Genomic DNA, 23766 nt, shown 5'->3' with positions numbered 1-23766 from the left:
ACTCTGCCATTGTGAACCGGCCACAGCACCATCAATCCCTTCGTCCTGGTCTTGAATGTGGAAAGTGAAAAGCAGCGGATCCAGCACTGATCGCTGCGGACCTCCGGTCGTCACTGGCCGCTACTGTATCCTGAAACGGAGCCGCTCTGACTTCTGCCTCCCAGCCGGAGCTGCTGCATCACCCAACACCAACAGCTCCTGCTTAGCAGCCTTGAAGTCTGGTTTTTAGCTCATCTTCTGAGGTATTGTTCACAGTCTTAGAATGGTGCAGATTTATCCCGGGAATTCATTTGGTCCATTGTATCCATCCAACCAAAGTTAATCTTTCAGTTTATCATAATGATACACAGTCCTGCAGCTTCCAACATCATTCATGCCTCACCGTGACTGTCATTAGGGATCAAATACGTGTTTCCCACGTGGGCTTCGGGATCTGGGAGGACAGGCTGTGGTTTTCAGAATCTCGGAGTTCAATGAGATTGAGTCAGACTGTGTCTTTGGGTTAATATGAGTTTGGGGGTCAGTCGGCGGGTTTGGGTATGATTGTTTGGGCATCGCCTGGATTTTGGAAACGCGGCGAGGTTTGGGGTGGTTCTAAGTTCAGGTTTTGGGTGGGTCGCTCTCACCGGCAGGTTTCAATCGGTCGACCTCGGCTAATTGTGTTGCTTCGGGGAGAGAACGGATCCGGGGGAGGAGTCGGGAGCTGGGAAGACTGAGTCGGGAGCTGGTGCTTTGACCGAGCTGGGATTGGCTGCCGCGCACTCCGCGTCTGTCGGAATGGCTCCGTGGACCGGCCGGCTGCTCGCAACCTTGCTGCTTGGTAAGTTGTCCCCAGACTGTCCTGCCTTCGGTTTGTCGTCCCCCATTCAGAGCCCGTGTATGGACGCGGGTGCTGGCCGAGAGTGTGTGGGGTCGCGGATCGTTATGTCGTAGTGTTTCTCTCTCGCTCCCACTACCCCGCTGCCCGATCCCCCCAATTCACAACCCTCGACCGCGGGCTGGTGGGGGTGAGGCGGATTAAGGTGATGTCGGACCAGGGAGAGCAGAGAAAGCGTGTGCGTGGTTTAGGCGGAGAAAGCACGGGGAAAACACGACACGAGAAATGGAAGCGGCAGTGCAGGTTTAGACATGCACGGAGAAGGTATGGAGAGAGAACCCGAAGACAAGGAGGGTCAGGACTAGGGGACCTTCATTCTCCGAGACATGGGTAGCGAGATGTATTGCAGACGCGGGTTGAAACAGACGGAGCTGAATAGTCACGGTCAAGAAAGCGTGTACAGAGGGAGGACTGGAAAGGCAAAGATCTATGGAGACAAAGCCTGAGACGCCGGGCAACACAGCCGTGAACGCGCAGCTTGGGGCTCGGGCAGAGAGCGCTGCAAGGAAGGAGCTTTGAAGAGGCAAAGAAGCACAACACTGCCCGCGACCGGGAGCAGGAGGCACGGAGACTCGTCACGGAAACGCCGGTCTGGAGCGGAGCTACTCTATCGGGATGATTAAGGACACGAAAGATCTCCAGACCCCTTCGAGTGGGTGTTATCCGGACCATTCGCTGGCCGGCAAATCCCGACAATGACGGAAGCCAACTGCCTGATATCGGTTGTTACCCCGTCCCCCTCTAAACTTCGCCGAATGGAACCTGGGTTCTGGTTTGGGGCGAAGAGCAAATCCTCGCGGGCTCCAACCGGGAGTGGCGGCGCCTGAAAGGTCTGTGTGCCCTTTCTTCCAATTGCCATTTGATATCGGTGCCCCGGCAGCTCGCCACTGGACGCTGAAATGTTTATTTTAAATCTCTCTGTTCAATGCGTACATTTATCGAACGCCTTCTACAGTCTCCCGTCCTCAGTAGTCGTGTCCTTAGAAATAAAAAAGGGGCGTTCAGTGTCATTAAATGCGTGTTGTTGTCATAATGTTTTGCTTTGAGTGTAAGGTTTAAAACATGGAAATCAGGTACTGTACACTAGTCGCCGTGACCACACAGACGCTCTGGGTGGTGGAGATTTTAATGCATCGACAGCGGATGTGCAGTCCCAGCTCCAGTGCATTCGCAATCTGCAAATAACACCGTTCACTGTTAGATCTTCAGGCACCAGGTTTCTAAACCGGCCATAGGTACTAGCTCGTTATTTCTCCCTTGCAGTATAAATTATTTTTAGTAACTTACAGCAAATGTATCTTGCACTGTAGCGCTGACGCAGAGACAACAAACCTCGCGGCAGATGTCAGTGGCAATAAAAATACAGAGAAAATACAAACACTCAGCCGGCAGCATCGGTGCAGAGGGTATCACGGCAAACGTTTCTGGTCGAAAATCGTCGTTTTAATTTGCGGGCTGGGGTGGGGGACGGAAGGAAGGGACGGGGAAGGAAAAGGGAGCATCTCTGATAAGGTGCCATGGTTTCTATTGTGATAAGTTTTTGATTCCCCAAATCACTAAGGGGAATAGCAAGAAGATACAAAGGAGAATGTAAAAGCTGTGCATTGCAGAGCTGCAGGGAATGTCTGGCAAGTAGGCAATGGAGGATTTAATTAAGAGAGTTAGTTTAACGTTACAAAGTCCACAGCTGAACTGCACAGGTATGAAAGAAAGTTGGTTGAAACTCTGAGTCCGGAGAGCCATAATGTGCCTGGAGGAAGATGAGGTGTTGCGTTTGGGACTCATCATTATAGTGCAGGCGATTGACAAACGAGAACTGAAGTGACCGGTAGCAGGAAATTCAGGGTTACAGCTGCAAACATAACATCAAGGTATCACCCATTTTGTGTTTATTTTCTCCAACACGGAAGAAACTACCTTTAGGGCATCAAACATAGAAGGCAATGCTTAAAGATATAATGATTTCCTCTCTAAGTTCTAACAAAGGATCCTCGACCTGAAACAATATTTCGCTCTCCATGACTACAGTACTGACTTATTGAGTGCTTCCTACATTTATTTCAAATTTCCAGCATCTTTTCTGATTTTTAAAAAATTTATAACTGAGTTGTTAAAAATTAAAAATACATCATGAATGGACGGAGTCAACATGATGTAGCAACTTGCATCTTTAGTCACACAGCATCAAGCTCAACTTATCCTTATTGACCAAGCTGCTTACTTGAGCTAGTCTCGTTTGCTTACGTTTGATCAACGCTCCTCCAAACCTTTCCTCAGCACCTGTCGGTCCAAATCTGCCTCAGCAGTTCTAATAAGGGGCCATGAAATATCCTCGGTGAGTAAGATGAAAGAGAATCTCAAGGCATCTTATACACACATTAAAAACAACTGGGAAGAGAATAGGAGCACTCAAGGCAAAGGGGGCAAATTATGCCTGGAGCCACAGGAAGTGGGTGAAGAATTAAATCAACACATTGCATCAGTATTCACTGAGGAGAGGAACATGGAAGGTAGTGAGATCAGAGAGGGATACAGTATATTGATATTGTGTAATATGTTGATATCAAAGAGGAGGTGGTGTCTGGGCATTTGAAGAACATTAATGTGGATAAGTCCCCATGGTACAATGAGATCTATCGTAGGTTATTGAGAGTCAGAGGAGATCGTTCGATCCTTGACAGAGATCCTTGTATTCTCTTTAGTCAGACGCAAAGTCCTAGACTACTGGAGAATGGCCGGTGTTCTTTTGTTTTGAAAAGGCAATAGAGTCAAAGTAGGAATTTATAGGCTGGTGAGTTTTGTCAGTGGTTGGGCATCATTGCGGAAGATTACTGGAAGATAGATTCTACTCATGGAAAAGCATATCTTTATCATCGATAGTCAATGTGGTTTTGTGTGTATGTGTTTGGGGGGGGGGGTGTCACATCTTATAAATTTGATTGTGTGAATTTTTTTCCCCAAGGAGAGAACATAGTCGATTAATAGTAAGGCATATTGTCAAAGTGGACTTTAATAAAACTTTCAACAAGGTTCCTCATGAAGATTTGAGGAACCTTGCTCCTCAGAAGATTAAGGCATATAGGAACTTTGGTAGAGGTTTCAAAACTGGCCTGGTTGTAGAATGATATTGTTTGTGTGAAAAGGTGCTTTATAAATAAAGTTATTATTTTTTCTCAGCTCAAGCTGGTAAATCCTGAGGTACAGGCATAGCCAAGCAAGCTCATTTGTCAATTGCTAGGAACTTTCAGACTATTCAATTTAGTATTGTAGCTTTCTGGAGATTTACATGAATATTGCTGTGTCGGCCTAATTGTTTAATGCTATAGTGTAGAAACTCTGGGATGTCACCAGTTGTAAATATTATTGTTGTTATTACGATTATTAAAACAGTTTAGTGGTGGAGAGGAGTGATTCTGACCTGTGATGTTCTGCAATGGGATCTTTGATTGTGATTTGGATGAAAACGTGCTTGGGATAACTGGTTAGTTTGCAGATGACATGAAAGTTGGCAACATTATGGAAAGTGAGGAAGATTGTCAGGTGGTTCAGCAGAATATAGACCAGCTGGTCTATCACAGGCTTTTAAAATGGAAGAATGACATCATGTTTTAATCATTAGAGATCTGAGATGGCTAATTCTGGGGTGTTGTGAAAGGATAGATAAAGAGTAACAATTGTCCCATTCATTGTTTTGACAAATTATTGGAACAATTATGTTGAACAGCTTGAATCATTACTCAGATCTTTTATCTTTATTGGAGAAGAAGCAATATGGATTCATTGAGAAAAGGTTGTGTCTAAAGATGAAGTCAATCAGGATGGAACATTTCATTTTGCCTTCATGGATTTTAACGAGGAATTTGGCAAAGATGTTCCTAATAAATTAGAAAGTAAACTCTCAAAGGATTTTAATAAAAAGTTACAATTTGGATTAAATGTCACATTTTTTTTGGGAGAAAGCTGTGGCAATGGACGATTGGGAGTTCCAGTAACTGGAGAGTTGTGTGGAGTGGGTTGCTGCAGAGTGCAGTGATAGGCTTTTTGCTTTGTATGCTGTGTGGTGATGATTTGGACATAAATGTAGCAGCAATGGCTAACAAGTTTGGTAATGATACCAATATTGTTAATAATGAGGAAGGAAGCTCCAGGCCTCAGGAAAGTATCAGTGGCTGGTTGGACGAGTCCATATATGGGACATGGAGTTCAACCCAGAGAAGCAGAAGGTATTGCTTTGGGGAGGGCAGATATGACAAGGGGATACATAAGCCCCTAGGTGTAAAATAACAAGCATGAGTACGCGTCCAGATTCCTGAAGGAAACAGCACGAGGGGGTTACGAATATAATTGGAATAATTGCCATTATTCAGCAAACTGAAAGGAAGAAGGGCACCTTGGAATGGTTTAAAAGATATCTGGCTAGGCACAGGCAGATACCACATTGAGTGGCCTCTCTATTAGATACACCTGTACACCTTGTTAATACACCAGTCATGTGGCAGCAGGTCAGTGCATTAAAAACATGTAGGTATGGTCAGAGGTTCAGTTGCTGCTCAGAACAAATATCAGAATGGGGAAGAAATGTGATCTAAGTGACTTTGACCGCCGAATGATTGTTGGTGCCTGATGAGGTAGTTTGAATATCTCAGAAACTCCTGATCTCATGCACAATACTCTCTAGAGTTTATGGAGAATAGTTCAAAAAAATTAATAACCTAGTGAGCAGCAGTTCTGTGGGCAAAATTGCCTTGTTAATGAGAAAAGTCAGAGGAGAATGGCCAGACTGGTTCATGGTGGCAGGAAACTGACAGCAATTCAAATAACCACACACTACAACAGTGGTGTGCAGAAGAATATCTCAGAACACACAACACATTGAACATTGAAGGGCAACAGCTGAAGACCATGAATGTACACTCTGTGGCCACTTTATTATTATTCCCCGAGGTACTTAATAAAGTGGCCATTGAGCATACGTACATGCCCGAGCATCAAACTACATCATGGATGTGCTAACACGAGAGTGTATGATATTGTTGCTAGGATTGAACAATTATATTTATGTGGAGTGACAGACTAGGCTGAGGTTGTTCCTTTAGAATAAACAAGACTGAAGAATTAATTCATTAATGTGTAAATTATGGAAGACCCAGACACAATAAACAGGAAGGACTTACTTCTCTTGGTGGTGAGCAAGATAGCTGAGGGATGTAGATGTAATTGATTGGATTTGAGCAGAGCCAAGGTAGAAAGCTCTCACTCAGGTGTGAAAGGGTGATGGAGAGAGAAACTCATGTTAATATAAAGGTCCCTGAAAGAACCTGGCTTGAAGAACGGCAATGTGCAGATCGAGAGACAGAGACTGGGACTTTGAAGTAACTCAGCCAATTGTTTATGTAAATATAAAAGCCTGCAGATACTGAAATCTGGAATGCCGAGAGAACTCTGAGTTGAGCAGTATCCATGGAGGCAAAAGGTGTAATGCAGAGACCCTGCATTAGTCCTAAGTTTTTTCAAGTGTTATATTTTTAGTTCCTTTGAGCCCATTGTGTTAAGTTGGCAAAAGACGATTTCTTCTCTGTTGCAAATAATCCATAAACTAACAACTGTACACATGCTATTCAGAGAACAGTAGCCAATGGTGAATTGAACTATGGTCCAATGCCAGCAATAAACTACACCCAGTATTACTGGGCATGAACCAGTGTACACAACAATTTGATTAGCCAGCTCGTGCCCTCCTATATATTCCCTCCCTCAGTGCAATCAATAAAAGCTAACAAACGTAAGTATAATAAACAATAATATCAATTACAATGCATTCTGCCATAAGCAGTGTATATTACTTGGGTACTAGACTGATTAGTAGGTAAGTGCCTGGTGAAATTTAATGCTGAAATGCGAGCTGTTCTATATCTAGAAGATGATTAATGAGGGGAATTTAGTGATAAAACTTGAACGGGAATAAACAGAAAGGGGAAAGTACCCATCACGTTCTAACAATCAGGATAAACCTCGATCCTCAATCTGTGCCACTTACCAACCAACCTATATCAGGTTACTTCAAAATCAATGCTCATTTTTGCTAATGAATTCTTGTTTATCTTTGTCTATTAATACTTGGAATATGCAAGTCAAGTCAATAGCTGTACCTAAACTGCCAATAAGTGATTTGCTAGGCTATTTCAGAGGTCACTGAAGAGTGAACGGTGTCGTTGTGAGAGTTTCAGAAGGTACGTTTCCTTCCTGAGACCCGGATTCCAATGATACAGTATTTGATGGTGTCTGAACCTATGGTAGCCTGTAATGCATTTAGTTACTAATTTAAATTCCCAGTCATCCCAGTGGCAATCGAAGCTTGGGTATGTTTCCAAGTTGGGATTGAGTACAAAATGAAAGGAAGCCTCTAAGTGTTGAGTGTTTGGTGGAGAGACTGCAGGGACTGGGAGATGCTGTATTGTTGATCTAATTCAATAGTGCATTCTGTGATATTTCATTTTTTTAAATTGCTTCTCAAACCCTCATTTTTCATGTTGTTTTAGACTTTATTTACTGCATTCACATTTAGTCTAACTTCTTTATCTCCTCTCAGCTGGACTTGTATAGTCACTGTGATAATTTTTTTAGTATACAGTAAATAGCTTTGACTTCTTTGTGTATCCCTCTTAGAAATTAATTTAAATATATCTTTTCATTGATCTTTATCCAATCGTAAAGTCATAAAGAGTGCAGAATCATATAGATTCCTAAATTAGGATAAAGTAAATGTGAATAAGTAATAAAAAGCAACTCTTCTATAGATCCAATGGCAAGCAATGGTAAATTTAGACAAATGATTTAATATTTACCAGTTCTGGCTTTTTAGTATTTTCTGCATTTTTTCCTTGTTTGTATTTACAACTCTCAGCATACGTTTCTGTACGATTAGTTCACGCTTTCAGCACTGTGTCTCAGAACAAAATAAAAATGAAAGCTGTAGACTAAGCACGCCTCAGATTTGCTGGGCCGGTGCCAGGGAGAGAGAACTAAAATTAGAAGCCAAAGCATTAGAACTATTTCTATTAGACTAGGAGAGTCAAAGAGTAGATTTAATAGATCTCCTTAAAGCAAGAATCTTTATGATGTAAGCCTACAGTATGGTTAAGTTATTCAGTGATGGCGGATTGCAAATGTTACACCCCTCACTAAGGAGAGAGGACGAGGAATTTTTGGATTCACTCAAATGGGGGAAAAGTTAAGGTAGAGAATTCCATTTATGGGACTGAAATAATTCAAGCTGGAATCATTTCAGAATGTTGGGAAAGGTGCAGGTCCTGTGATTATTCTGTAGTGTTTTGGTGCAAATGTAACGAAGTGAATTTTTTCCAATGCTGAAATCTTTGATTCCCTGTCATCCTCACTGCTTTTCATTTCCCTATACGTCCCTGCTTTTGAAGGGTGTGGCTTCAGCACTGAGATCTAGAATTCCTTACCTAAATCCCTACCTTTTGTCAATCTTTCCACCTCTAAGATCAGAGTCAAATTTTGTTCTCTAATACCCACTTGTAAGAAGACTTTCATTCACTTGTAATGCGCTCACCATGCAGGTGTCCTAATCTGCCGTGCCTGTAAGATCAATTTCTTGGGAAAGCCCATTAACAACTGCTCTAAGGACAATGTGGTTCAAATTCCTCTTCACAAGGGGCACTGCAAGAATTTTTTTTTGCCATTCCATATATTGCAGTAAAATCTGTGCAGACTCTTGTTAACGGTTGCCTAGGGAATGGTCAGTTAACCATCAGCGTTGTACGGGTAAGTCCACACTGTTCTACAAGCAAGCTGTTTGTACAATGAATCCCAATATTGAACACAGTAGTCCTACTGGACCATCATTTAAACTTTAATAATATTCATAATACTTTAATAATGCACTTTAATTGTTCTGAGCATTTGTGACAAATGCATAATTCCATCTGGGATTTTTTACAGCTTATTAACAGATATTTTCTGCCTTCAACACCCTTGAGTTTATACCCTGTAATACATGCTACTTTCCCATAGCACTCAGCCCACTTCCTGACATCATTTAGACTAAAGTGTAACACTAGAGATGAATTGCGTCTACCACTGTTGCTCTAAGCCATTCCCTTTGACATCAGCTGAAGATTTGGATAACACTTCTCTCAGCTTATACTGTAGCAGATTTATTGATCTATTCTTTGAACTACAGGTGGCCTTTGAACTGTCTGATCTGAGGTACCATTTCCAACACTTCTAGAAAAATCACCTTTCTTAGGCTGGTCTTTCCTTTCTAGTCAATTCTGAAACATTTTCTTGTGTAGACTCACCACTCCCAACCAAATATAATAGTGCCTTCAGAATAAATGCTGGCTACTATTTTGTTCTTTACCTATGCAGTTGGTAATTTAGTCTTGAAATTTAAAACCCCAAAGCTATTCCATGTATGTTGGTGACCTTGGCTACTCTCCAGATGGCTGGTATGAATGCAGCCTGAAATGTAAATACAGGAGCCTTTGCGGTCCACTCCCACAGGCGTTCAGCTTCACCATGTTCAACTGTAATTCATCAAACTTTAAATTGCAAGTCTCAGTCTTTTCCCCCATTATCTCACATTTCTTCCATAGTCCACTAAGTGGTACAGATTGGCCCTTTGAAATGTTAATTATTGTTTGGAACGTAGCCAATCCTGAGCTGTCATAAACAGGAGAGATTCTGCAGATGTTGGAAACCTTAAGCAGCAAACACAAAATGCTGGAGGAACTCAGCAGGTCAGGCAGCAACGTCTTTGGAGGGGGCATACCCGGTCGATGTTTCAGGACAAGACCCTTCATCAAGATTGAACCATCAAATACTGCTGATAGCTTTAAGATATTCTTGCTCTAACATTGCTTTCCTGACTTTCCCCATCCCCAATATTTAAGGGGAACATGAGGGGAACTTCATTCAGAGGGTGGTGAGGCTGTGGAACGAGCTGCTAGTGGAAGTGGTGGATATGAGTTTGATTGCAACATTTAAGTTTGGATAAGTACCTACATGTGAGGGATATGAAGGGTTCAGGTATTTAATTTCTGCTTCTCATTCCTTGCTCTCATTTAACTCCTATCAACCTTCTTTCAGGAGTTTTTGCTGTCTTGTTTTGAGACTTGTATATGCTGGACTCATGGTCCTCCTCATTCATGTTTTTGTTCAAATCCAATGCTCAAAGCACTCACAACCTGAACAAAGTTTATTCTTGTGTTGCCTTGGAAGTCTTACCTGATTCAGGGCTCAGCTCATTGTTACAATGAAAGGATGGTATCTTTGTAACTGCACTACGTAAGTGCCGAGTCTTATGTAAGGTTCCTGGGGTTAAGCCAGAATCCATAACCCCTCAGTTGTGATAGTGGTGTGTTTAAAACTCTAATTGTTTTTACTAAAGTTGTTATATTTATTTGTTCACAGTAAATCAACTGAATCTGCTCTCTGCTTGCAACGAAGCCTATTACTCCTATCTTCTTAAACACATTTGCTTGGAGGCTTACAGATTTCAGATGACAGATGTCGGAAAAAAACTCTGGTGTGACTGGGAAGAAACACTAAGGTCTGTGTGGAATTTATTGTAAAAGAGAGTGAACTATTTCACCACTTCTGAAGTGCACAGTCCTCACTGTATTATCATGTCATAAAACATTTACTTTTCAATCTCTTAAGTGTCTCTGTGTGGTTATCAGTATGAAACCTTTGAGTGTAGGGATGCGTGCATCCAGTTGTAATTAACTATAGACTTGGTTGAGATTAATACCTGATGATTGGAGGGTGGCAAATGTTATGCTTTGTACAAAAGGGGAGGTAGAGATAACCCTGGGAATTATAGACCAGTGAAGCTTACTTCAACAGTGGAAAAATGATTGGAGAAGATTCTTAGTGCCAGTATTTATGAGCATTTGAAGAAGTATAGTCAACATGGCCTTGTGAGGGGCAGGTCATGTCTCACAAGCCTGATTGAATTCACTGGGGATGTAACAAAGTATATTGATCAAGATAGAGCAGTGGATGTAATATATATGGATTTTAAGGTTTCCCATGGCAGGCTCATCCAGAAAGTCAGGAGGCATGGGATCCAGGGCAACTTGACCATGTGGATTCAGAATTAACTTGTCCTTAGAAGGCAGAGGGTGGGTGTAGATGGAGTGTATTTTGCCTGGTGTTCCGCAGGGATCTGTTCTGGGACCACTGCTCTTTTTATAAGTGACTTGGATGAGTAAGAGGGAGGGAGGATTAGTAAGTTTACAGTTGTATGAAGGTTGATGGACATGTGGATAGTGTAGAAGATTGTCTAATGTGGATATTGACAAGATGCAGAGCTGACTGAGCAGTGACAGATGAAGTTCAACCTGAAGAAACGTGATGTGATTCATTTTGCAAGGCCATATTTGAAGACAGAATACAGGATTCTTAGCAGTGTGGAGGAACAGAGAGGTATTGTGGTTCATGTCCATAGACCCCTCAAAGTTACCATGCCAGTTGATAGGGTGTTTAAGAAGGTATATGGCATTTTAGCCTTCACTAGTTGGGGGATTGAATTCAAGAACTGCAACTATAAAACCCTGGTTAGACCACACTTGGAATACTGTGTTCGGTTCTGATTGCTTCATTATCGGAAGGATATAGAAGCTTTAGAGGAGGTGTGGAGGAGATCTATCAGGATGATGCTCGGATTAGATTGGATGCTTGGATGAAGAGAGTTTGAACAAGCTAGGCCTACTCTCTTTGGAGCGAAGAAGGATGAGAGGCAACTTTATAGAGGTGTATGAGATGATGAGAGGCATAGATAGAGTGCAGAGCCGGAGGCTTTTTCCAGGACAGAAATGACTAACATGACTGGGCACACCTTTAAAGTGATTGGAGCAAAGCATAGGGGTAGAATATCAGAGACATGTTTTATACATAGAGAGGTGTGAGTGTGTGAAACGCACTGCCAAGGGTGGTGGTAGAGGCAGATATATTGGGGGCACTTAACAAACCCTTATGCAGACATAGTGTATGGATGATAGAAAAATGGAGGGGTATGTAGGAGGGAAGAGTTAGATTGACTGAAGAGTAGGTTAAAAGATCGACACAATATTGTGGACAGAAGGGCCTGTACTCTATTGTGGTGTTCTGTGCCAGAGGCATTCTTGCTCTGAGCTGCTCAGTACTAAGTTTGGTGGTGTACATTTAGGTTGTGAACTGTTGGAGGAGTTGAAGTTTAGGAGTTAGAACGGGAAGGAACACGGAGCAAAAGACAGTAATAAAGCAGTGATCTACGCTGCTGATTATCAGTATTTTAAAAGTTTGTCATTAAACATTGAAAAATAGAAAGACCATTTATTCAGTAACTCCTGGAACCCTAAGATAACCCACATACTTTACGGGAAGATGCAAGTACTTTTGAAGTACTGGTAGAGGTAGGAAACATGGCACCAATGGCAAGCTTCTGATGAGTCAGGTTACCTGTTAATTTATTATGATAATAAGTGGTCACATCTGTGTACCTGCTGACTGTGAGTATAATCAAAACCAAGATCGATATTTTCAAAAGGGAAAGTGATCTCATTGACCAAGATCCCTTTCACTGGTTCTTGTTCCTCCTACTTTCATTTTTGTTTGCTTTATCCCACTGAGTAACTTAATGCACTTGAATTTTGTTCCAGAACTTTCAGCAACCTGTACAGTATCTGTGATTAGAATCGTGGAACACTATGGCATAGAAATAGGCCATTTGGCCCATCTAATTTGTGCTGAATTGTTATTCTCCCTAATCCCATCAACATGACCTGGAGCCTTCATACCCCTCACATCTAGGTACTTATCCAAACTTAAATGTTGCAATCAAACTCATATCCACCACTTCCACTAGCAGCTTGTTTCACAGTCTCACCATGCTCTGAATGAAGTTCCCCTTAAATATTAGACATCTCATCCTTAACCTATGATTTCTAGTACTAGTCTCACCCAACCTTAATAGCAAAATCCTGCTTACGTTAATCATAATTTTGTATACCTCTTGCAAATCTCCCCTCATTCTCTTAAAATCCAGAGAATAAAGTTCTAACCTATTTAACCTCTTTCTCTAACTCGTGTCCTGCCAATATCCTTGTATAGTTTCTCTGTTATTTCAATCTTGATAACTTTCCTGTAGGTAGGTGCCCAGAACTGCAGACACTACTCCAAATTTGGCCTCATCAACAACTTATGCAATTTCATAACATCCAAATTCCTGTATTCAATATTTTGATTTATGAAGGCCAGTGTGTAAAGCTCTCTTTACAACCCCATCTACCTTTGATGCCACTTTCAAGGAATTATGGATCTGTGTTCCCAGATCCCTCTGTTCTACCACACCCCTCAGTGCCCTACCTTTCGCTATGTAAGTTCTGTCTTGGTTTGTCCTCCCAAAGTGTAACACCTCACACTTGTGTATATGAAATTCCATCTGCTATTTTCAGCCCATTTTTAGATTAGCTTAGATAGCCTTTCTCATTGTTCATTACGCCACACAGTCTTGGTGTCATCCACAAATCTGCTGATCCACTTCAGCACATTATCATCCAGATTGTTGATATAGATGTCAAGTAACAATGGATCCAATACTGAGCCCTGGGGCACACCCCTAGTCATTGGCTTCCAATTACTATCACCCTTTGGCTTCTCACACTAAACCAATGTGAATTCAATTTACTACCTCATTCTGGGTGGTATTCTTGTTAAGATTCCCACCTTGTATTCTGTTGGCACATCTGCGGTTTTCTAATAACATCTAAAGACCGATAACAAATATTAGAAATGGGCTCATTAAAGTTTTGGCTGTAAATCATTCATCAGGACATGGAGCTGAGTTGCACAAAAAATGAAATGTGCATTTTTGTCCAGTGGGCACATGTTCATTTTCACTCAATCCCACAGGGTAATTCTGTTTTCTGTACAGTGGATCACTAATTTGACGAGTCTTATTTTTGTTTGCATTCAAATGTTTTCAATGGTATCTTTACACTGTACTAACAAATGCTCTCATTTTTTATAGTTCCTATAGAGATATTACAAACTGCACATTTTTGATTGCTAACAAGATGGATTGTTTTTGGCCGAATCAGATGGTGGACCAGTTCTTCATTACCATTCACAAAGAATACTTTGTAAACTGTTCCATCTCCGGGAGAGCCTTGGGGGATCCTCCAAACAACATAGTAGGACCTTTCATTATGATCCCAGTGATGATTACTCTGCTTATGACAGCACTTGTCGTGTGGAGGAGCAAGCGGAATGAAGGCATTGTATAAAAAACTATTTTATCATCCCTTCTACTGGGTTAGAGAACATGTGAAATTCAACCATTTGACAAGATGATATTGCTCGGTTTGACTTTGCATTGAAGAGGGTGAAAAGCAAGGGACTGAACTGCAGCATCTGAAATGGAATCATTGAACTGTCATATGGTACATAAACAAAAAATAATGTCTGGACACTCATCAGGAATTGCTACATTTGTCAAAGTGGAATACTTGGGCATAGTGAAATTAGAACAGTCTGCACTGGGTTATTAAGCATGTAACTTTAGTGAATAAAATTCGAACAAATTTTATAGCAATTGGGTTGGGTAACCATGCTCCCTTAACTCATGCCTGAGAAAATGTTAATGACTGAACTCCATACAAAAAAACACATCAGGTACTCAAGTTGTGTGTGGATACCTGTACCATTTTCTTGATATGCTCAACACTCATTGATCCACTTGTGTATTTTTTGATGTCTTGTTGACAATGATCCTTTTTGAAGGAGAATGAATTGGCCAGTTATTGGAGGGAACATAAACCAATCACTAGTGAATGTTCAAATCACACCATGAGGCAGAATATGTCAAGAAAAAAAAACACAGAACTTTTAACTTTTTGTTTTAATCTGGAAGATTTCTCAGTAATTTGATTGTTAGAAATGTGCTGAGCTAGACAAAGTAGGTACATCTGAATCACTATTCTGGACCACCTTAAAATCAGGCAGGGTGGTAAAGTGACCTCTGGCTTCTTTCAGTGGCTGGGATTGAGAATGGAACATTGGTTACAGTTTCAGCTGCTTTCATTCTCTGGGGAAACCAAGTTTAAATGGGTAGTGCATTCAGACTTGGCATAGTTACTCACATTTACTTAGTCTAACATTCATTGTCTAAAGTTACACACAAAAATAGAACTGTTTCTCAAAAGTTTTCAATATCTTTGAGAGGATAAAAGTGGAAAAGAATACTTTTGTAAGAGATCAATAAAAGTACAGACATTGCATGAATAAAGAGACTAATGAAACCTTAAAAAAATGAAGAACAAATGTCAGTGACAAATTGGAACAAACACAGAATGTGCCAGAAGCACATCGTGGTCTGAGCTGTCGGGACAGAAACTGTTCCACGTTGCTGACTTCATCAGAACTGCGAAAAGGCAAAGTTGAAACTATACAAGTAGGGGCAGAGAAAGGGGGGAAAGAAAGTGGACCTGGGTAGGGTGAGAATACAAAGGGATTGCAATTGGTTAAGGGAGCAAGACAATAATAAAAAAAATAGCAGGAGCCTGAGGAAAACGTAGCAGAGAGAAAGTTGTCAAGGGCCAGAGATCTAGCAGAGGTTCAACCCTCTGGCTCACCTCAAGTCCCAGCCTGCATCACACAGGCATTCCCCATTATAAACCCCCTGTTCACAAGGATGGAAACAAAGCAGTAGACTTAGAGTTGGAAGGCTTATGAATTAAGAATTCCTCAAGCTGCATAGGAATAATGTGAATAAATAGATGAGAAAGGTCAGAATATCAGTGGGATGGGAAACTAGTGATGGGCAAATAAAGTTCATGGTTGCACTTGACTGAACAGAGGTTCAGTAGACCCAGGTTTGTCCAACTGCAGCACATATCACTGATCAGTTTTGTGCTCTGTTGCCAACAGGGTGACAGGAGTTGAAAGAGCAGCTCCTTCCTCTTTCATATCTGAAGAGAATGCTGGAGGCTGAACCCATCACTTTGGTACGTTGGAAAGCCAATGTATAGTGGTAGTGCCAATGCAGTGAACCATTAGAACATGGCTAGAAATTCAGGTTGAAAATGACCAGGTCACAAACTCTGGCAACTGCTCAGGCAGGTGTGAATACATTCAAACAGTGACACACAGGCTCTGAGTGGTAAGAACTTGTACCGAGAGCACACGGTACTGGAGACCTGTGGCTGTGGGCCCGGGCAGTGGGAGGTGGACACCTACCCAATGTCATAGGCTGCACATGCACAAATAAGCACCTGGTCTTGGAAGATCTCAGGATGACCAAATTAATTTTCCAAGTCCAGAGGGCAATAAGCAGTAGCCCTCTTGGCAATGTTAAGGATGTTTAAAAACCGCCATAAACTAGCAACCAAACACAGTAACTAGTCTATGGTGTGTAGTATCAGACCTCATGGTTTGCTTATCAGTGCACAGAGTATGAAGTATCACAAGTTATTGTCTGGCCTAGCCAAAGCAACACTCCCAGCAAAATACATCACAGAAGGTAGCCATTTAGCCCTCATCAAATCTGCACAGCCCCTTTTTTAAAAAAAGTGACCAAGCTGTCCCATCCCTACCCTTTCTTCCCACATTCCTACAATATTTTCTTCTTCAAGTAGCATTATGGATTGTTCAGTCCCAACGTGCTTTGTTGTGGAGTTGCCACATTTTTCCTGTGGGTGCTTTGGTTTCCTTCCATGTCCCAAAGATATGGTTTTGTGGGTTAACTGGCCATTGTAATGAGTGAGAGAAAGGGATGGGGAAGAGTGAGAGAGAGAAAATGGTATCTTTAAGGTGACAATTTCCAAATCATATCAATCCATCAAGGTAAAAATCTACCTCCAATTCCTTCTGGTTCTTTCAATCATTGCTGCAAACCAGTGGTTTGGTTATCAACTCTTCAGCCATGGGAATAACGACTGGACTTGCAGAATCGCACATTGGGAATAGAAACTGAACTCAGAATTGTGTTTCATACACTTATAGATGCATAGGAAGTATTGAAATCAAGGAATATTAGCTGAGCAAGTGTATCACATCAAATTAGCATAATTTTTGTATATTTGCTAGTAACTTTTCCTATTGTGTCATGTATTGTGGACTAGTAACTAGATGTTTGTACACAATGACCAACTGGAAAAGGGGCACAGTAATATACATCATGGATTAATATTGGGTGATATTTCATCTCAACTTCTCAATTGATAGCAGTCTTTATCTAGAATTAACATTGTTAATTCTGAAATGCCCTCTTAAGTGGCCCAGCAAGCCAATTATTTAAGGACCAGGACAATAGATTACAAATGCAGGAAATATTCATGTTTTGTGGATAAGAAACAACTCCTGGAATTCTAGCAGAATCATAATTGAACACAGAAGATCAAATACCATGAACTAATGCTGCACATTTATCAGTTGTTAAGGACTAGGCATGTTTAATCTTTCTTAGAAAAAGGAATCTGCTGTCCTTACCTAGTCTGTCCTAAATGCAACTCTATACAAGCCTTTCAATCAATTGACTGGACTCCGCAATCACAAATCTTTTGTAGATCTGTCTCTCCAACACAACAAACCATCAGTCTTAAACATGGCAAAGAAATCTTCCTCGAATTACTATTTACTGCTCTACCTCATCTGATGAAGTAGTCCTATTTGAGGGAGCACTGAGTGTAACAAAGAGAGTCTGTACATATTCATCACCAACAGAGGCTCCAATAGGATTATTACTTCTTGAAGTTGAATAGCTGGTCTTGTATCCTGAGCGTTGAGAGAATGCAGTAATGAACCTCAAACAATGTACGTGTTTATGTTTAGTCTAAGATAGTATCCATGAGTAGCCTGCCAAGATGAAGTCGCATATAGACCCTCAGTTGTGTGGCATTGCTTGATGACAGAACCAGAAATATAAGCCACATAAACTGTTGGTCTGCAAGTTTGATATCCCTCATTACCAAGTCAAGGAATCAAAGTTGGTTCATTTACAGGAGCGTGCCAGGAAAATCATCAAGCACATCTTTAATAAGGTGCCAGCACAGCTTTGTGATCCAAAATCCAATGGTTCAGTTCTAATTTCTGCCATCTGGTCACATCCAGTCAAAAATAAGGGAGCATAATTAATGAAAATGTTTCTTGTTAAAATGAAAATGTTAAACATGTTTTTTTGGGATCTGGTGTCAGCAACATGGCTGCTGGAGAACCCAGCAGGCAAGCTCTAAAAACATGGTTGAAAAATCTATAAGCATTTTCAGCCAAGTTCCAAAATGGTAACCCTTCCAAGCTGGCAATTACCTCTGTCCAATAACAAGAAACAGCTCAGCAAACCAGATGTAGCACAAGCCAAGTGCTTCCCATGCTCCAGTGCAAACTTTTCCAGAGCTTCTAATTAACAGAAAGTTACTCAGTCTTTGATATGTCCACAAATGAAGGGCAACCCCAGTGTTTATCAATTACCATTCCATCAATTATCAACAATGATGGAAGATGATCATCAATGATGACACTGGAGAGGTAATAATGGGGGAACAAGGAAATGGTGGATGAACCAAATAAGTATTTTGCACCAGTCTTCACTATGGAAGAATGGAAGACACTAGCAGTATGCTAGAAGGGGCCAGAACTGAGTGCAGTTGCTACAACTAGGAGGAAGGTGCTTGGGAAATTAAAATGACTCAAGGTAGATTAGTCACCTGGACAGAATGGACGACACCCCGAGGTTCTGAGAGAGGTGGGCGAAGAGATCATGGAGGTATTGGCAATGATCTTTTAAGAATCAATAGATTCTGGCATGGTTCCGCAGAACTGGAAAATTGCAAATGTCACTCCACTCTTCAAAAAGGGAGAGAGGCAGAAGAAAGAGAATTATAGGCCAGTTAACCTGGCCTCAGTGATTGGGAAGATGTTGGAGTCAATTGTTAAAGGATGTGGTTTTGGGGTACTTGATAAAATAGGTCGAAGTCAGCATGGTTTCCTTAAGGAAAAATCTTGCCTTACTAATCTATTGGAATTCTTTGAGGAAATAACAAGCAGGATAAAGGATAATTAGTGGATGTTGTGTACTTGGATTTTTTGACGGCCTTTGACAAAGTGCCACATACGAGGCTGCATAACAAGATAAAAGCCCGTAGTATTACAGGAAAGATACCAGCATGGATAGAGCATTGGCTGATTGGCAGGAGACTAAGAGTGAGAATAAAATGATCCTTTTCTGATTGGATGCAGGAGATTAATGGTGTTCTGCAGGGGTCGGTGTTGGGACAGCTTTTTACATTGTACGCCAATGATTCGGATGTCAGAACTGATGGCGTTATGGTTAAGTTTGTGGACAATACGAGGACAGGTTGTGTTGAGGAAGCAGAAGGTCCTAGAAGATTAGGAGAATGAACAAAGAAGTGGTAGATGGAACACAGTGCTGGGAAGTGTATGGTCATGCACTTTGGTCGAAGGAATAAAAGTGTAGATTATTTTCTAAACGGGGGAAAATTACAAAAATCTGAGGTGCAAAGGGACCTGGGAGACCTCATGCAGGATTCCCTTAAGACTAATTTGCAGGTTGAGTCGGCGGTAAGGAAATGCAATGTTAGCATTCATGTCAAAAGTACTAGAATATAAAAGCAAGAATGTAATGCTGTGGCTTTATAAGGCATTGGTGAGGCTTCACTTGGGAGTATTTTGAGTAGTTCTGGGCCCCTTATTTAAGAAAGGATGTGCTGACTTTGGAGAGGGTTCAGGAGAGTTTCACAAGAATGATTCTGGGAATGAAAGTGTTATCATATGAGGAGCAATTGATTGCTCTGGGCCTGTAGTCTCTAGAACTTAGAAGAACATAGGAGGATCTCATTGAAACCTATGAAGTAGAGAGTGGATGCAGCGAGAATGTTTCCTATGGCTAGAGAGTCTAGGACCAGAGAGCACAGCCTCAAAATAGAAGGAGGTCCATTTAGAAAGGCGATGAAGAGGAAATTCTTTAGCCAGAGAGTGGTGAATCTGTGGAATTCGTTGCCACAGGTGGCTGTGGGGGACAAATCATTGGGCGTATTTAAGGTGGAGATTGATAGGTTCTTAATTATTCAGTGTATGAAAGGGTATGGGGAGAATGGTGTTCAAAGGGCAATGGATCAGCTGTGATGAAATGGCTGCGCAGGCTCAATGGGCCGAATGGCCTATTTCTGCTCCATGTCTTATGTAACTGTGCTTTCACATGAGAATCACTTTCTGATGTGCTCTTGAGCTCTGCCAGATCTCATTCAGAATCAAAATTAGTATCACTGGCATATGTTGTGAAATGTGTTTTTTGCCGCAACAGTACATTGCATTATATAATAATAAAAGCTATAAATTAATAATAAATAACCATAAACATGTAGTGTAAAATGAGAGGGAAAAAAACTGAGGTAGTGCTCATGGGTTCATTGTCCATTCAAAAATGGCGATGGGGAACAAACTGTTCCTGAAACATTAACGCTCCTCACACTCCAGTACCTCCTCCTTGATAGTAACATTGAAAAGAGGGCACGAGGTGATGGGGGTCCTTAATGATGGATGCTGCCTTTTTGAGGCATTGCCTTTTGCAGGTGTCCTCTGTGCTGGGGAGACCAGTGCCCATGACAGAGCTGGTAGAGTTTACAACCTTTTCCGATCCTGTTCAGTGGCCCCTCCATGCCAAACAGTGAAGCAACCAGTTATAATGCTCTCCACGGTACACCTGTAGAAATTTGCGAGGGTCTTTGGTGACATACCAAGTCTCCTCAAACTCCTAATGGGATAAAGCCGGTGCTGTGCCTTCCTTCTACTTGCATCAATATGTTGGGTCCAAGGTAGATCCTCAGAGATGTTGATACCCAGGAAATTGAAACTGCTCACCCTTTCCACTGGTGATCCCTCGATGAGGACTGGTGTGTGTTCCCTTAACTCCCCCTTCCTGAAGTCCACAATCGCTGGTCTTACAGACGTTGAGTGCAAAGTTGTCACTGCGACATCACTCAACCAGCTGATCCTGTATGCCTCCTCACCACCATCGAGCCACACAGTCGTGGGTGTAGACAGAGTAGAGCAGTGGACTAAGCATGCATGCTTGAGGTACCCAATGTTGACTGTCAGTGAGGAGATGTTATTTCCAATCCATGTAAACTGTGGTCTCCCAGTGAGGAAGTCAAAGAGACAGTTACAGAGGCCCAGGTTTTGGAGCTTGTTGATTAGCACTGAGGGTATGAATGTGTTGAATGCTGAGTGTAATCAATACACAGCAGCCTGGTGTAGGTATTACTATGGTCCAGGTGATTGAAGGCTGAGTGGAGAGCCAGTGAGATTGCATCCGCTGTAGACCTATTGTGGTGATAGGCAAATTGCAGTGGGTCCAGGCCCTTATTTAGGCAGGAGTTGATTCTAGCCATGATCAACCTCTCAAAGCACTTTATCACAGTAGAGCAACACGTATAAAATGCTGGAGGAACTCTTCAGTCCAGGCAGCATCTATGGAAAAAGTAAATAATTGACATTTCAGGCTGAGACTCTTCATCAGGATGGATGTGTTTGTCATCATAGTAGATATAAGTGCCACTGGGCCATAGTCATTGAGGTAGTTCACCCTGCTCTTCTTGGACACTGGTATGATTGTTGCCATTTTGAAGCAGGTGGAAACCTCCGACTGCAGCAGTGAGAGATTGAAGATGTCCTTGAACACTCCAGTAAGTCAGTTGACACAGGTTTCCAGAGCCTGACCAGGTACACCATCACAGCCTGACGCCATGCAAGGGTTCCCCCACCTGAAAGATGTTCTAATGTCCGTCTCCAAGACAGAGATCACAATGTCACCAGATGCTACAGGGATTCGCACTGGTATAGTTTTATTCTCCCTTTCACAGTAAGCATAAAAGGCATCGAGCTCATCTGGGAGTGAAGCATCACAGCCATTCATGATGTTAGATTTTGCTTTGTAGGAAATAATAGCCTACTAACACTGCAATATTCCGATTCCATCTCTAACCCCAATCAGAATTGTTCTCTTGTCCTTTAAATAGGCGTCCATAGGTTGTACCTGGACTTCTTGTATAGATCTGCAACATTGGTCTTGAATACCACAGGTCTAATGCTCAGCAGACTATGAATCTCCTGGCTCATTCAAGGCTTTTAGTTTGGGTACCTCTGATATGTTCTCAAAAAGGCTCACACACATCCATCACGGTCTTGATGAAATTGATGATGCCTGGCATATTCATTCAGACCTGAAGATGAATCCCTGAATACGGTCCAATCCATTGATTCAATGCAGTCCGGTGAGTGCTGCTCTGCCTTTTTGACCATACCTTCTTGGTCCTCACCAGTAATGCTGCAGTCTTTAGTTTCACCCTATAATGCTAGGAGAAGTATATGTAATCAGACTTTTCAAAGTGTGGGTATAGGATGACAGGGTAAGCATTCTTGATGGTGGTATATAAGTAATCAAGAGTGTTGGCTCCTCAGGTGATATATTGGTGGTAGTTGCTTCGAGACCTCTTCAAGATGGCCTGGTTGAAATCTCCCACAATAATAGGGAAGACATCAGGGTGCAGTTTCCAGCCTGCTGATTACATTGCTAAGTGCCGCCAGTGCCTGCCAGAGGTGGAATGTACACTGCTTCCAGCCTGATGGCAGAAAACTCATCCAGCAGATTAAAGCGGATTCCACCTCCTCTAACTTTAAAAGACTGAGTTTTCTTGTCTTTGATGAAAATGGTGAAGCCATTGGGCTGCATCACTGCATCCAAAATTGCCAGTGTGAGCCATGTTTCCATAAAGCAGAGTACCTAATGGTCCCTGATGTTCTACTGGTATTCTCTATGTTGGCAATAGGCTACAGATGGAGGATTTTGTAGGACCATTTGCGAAAAAGCACATCTTCACTGCAACCTAATTTGGTCTAGTTTCAGCAAAGTTTTACTTTTATTCTTTTCATATTGTAATATTTTCATTTAATGGCTTCTCAGAGGGCAGTTAAATGTCAATATTAGTGTGACACTGGAATTATTGAGATATTTATGAACCAATTGGGTTTTCACAACAGTCCTTCTGTTAAATGTTTACTTTCTATTGTTGACATTGGCTATTCTAGGACTATGCCTCTTTTCTTTCCAAACTATCATACTAGAACTCTAGATCATTAGTTTGTAATATAATATCACTACCATATGCATCCCCAGTTTTACATACCTATCTTACATGCAGATGATGAATTGCGTTTTCCCACAATATCATGAGATTTTTACAAGGCATAATGCAGATATTTTTAGCGCAGGCCTACCAAAGAAGCTGTTGTAAGTTTAAGGATCACACGAAATACTTCACAAACAGGATACTTAGCTTTATTTATCTATACTTTATAAGTAGCTCTGCCTGCCTGCATCTTTCTACCAAAATAATCCCCAACTCTCTTCTTAAAACTCCGCTATACACCTCAATCACTTCCCTCTAAGTTAGGTTCCTAGTCACTCCATGGCTAAAGAAGTTTCTCTTCAATCTTTTCATGAATTTATCACCTTCTTACATTCACAAAATGCTGGTGGAACGCAGCACGCCAGACAGCATCCATAGGAAGAAGCACAGTTGACGTTTTGGGCATTTTGTGTGTGTTGCTTGAATTTTCAGCATCTGCAGATCTCCTCGTGTTTACTTTCTTACATTCATGGCTTTAGTTTTGGATTCTGTATCTTCCCTATAATTTTTTAATAACCTCGCTCAAGTCATCTTTTCTACCTATGAGAGGAGCAAGATCCACGAGGTCAAGCCTTCCTGGTGGGCATGAGATCTCAGTTAGGTACCATTCTTGTGAATTTTTTTGTACCTTCTCCAGCGTCTCTAAATGCTTGAAATAAAATGGAGAGCAGAATTAGG

General features: G+C 41.6%; 2 protein-coding genes across 7 annotated transcripts in view; one reads left to right on the top strand and one right to left on the bottom strand.

The window, feature by feature from the left end:
• Positions 1-506: 506 nt before the first annotated feature.
• Positions 507-14219, top strand: ramp1 (receptor activity modifying protein 1). The gene is made up of 3 exons (XM_072261434.1): positions 507-820; positions 10316-10454; positions 13917-14219. Exons 1-3 carry the CDS (start codon positions 778-780, stop codon positions 14170-14172), a joined length of 438 nt encoding a protein of 145 aa, XP_072117535.1. The 5' UTR covers positions 507-777; the 3' UTR covers positions 14173-14219.
• Positions 14220-14370: 151 nt separating this feature from the next.
• ube2f (ubiquitin-conjugating enzyme E2F (putative)) overlaps positions 14371-23766 on the bottom strand; it is a 207775-nt gene continuing 198379 nt past the window's right edge. For 2 of the 6 annotated variants that reach the window (XM_072261426.1, XM_072261427.1), the window contains exon 11: positions 14711-23737. In XM_072261426.1, the coding sequence (XP_072117527.1) occupies positions 23588-23737 (150 nt within the window). In that variant the 3' untranslated portion in view covers positions 14711-23587. Of the gene's footprint in view, positions 23738-23766 lie in introns of all 6 variants that reach the window. The other 4 variants (XM_072261433.1, XM_072261430.1, XM_072261428.1 and 1 more) reach the window with 4 other exon arrangements.

The sequence above is a fragment of the Mobula birostris genome, chromosome 6 (genome assembly GCF_030028105.1).
Source record: "Mobula birostris isolate sMobBir1 chromosome 6, sMobBir1.hap1, whole genome shotgun sequence".
Classification (NCBI taxonomy): Eukaryota; Metazoa; Chordata; class Chondrichthyes; order Myliobatiformes; family Myliobatidae; genus Mobula; species Mobula birostris.
The sequence above is the reverse complement of the archived record's forward strand: the minus strand, read 5'-3'. Positions and strand labels throughout refer to the sequence as shown.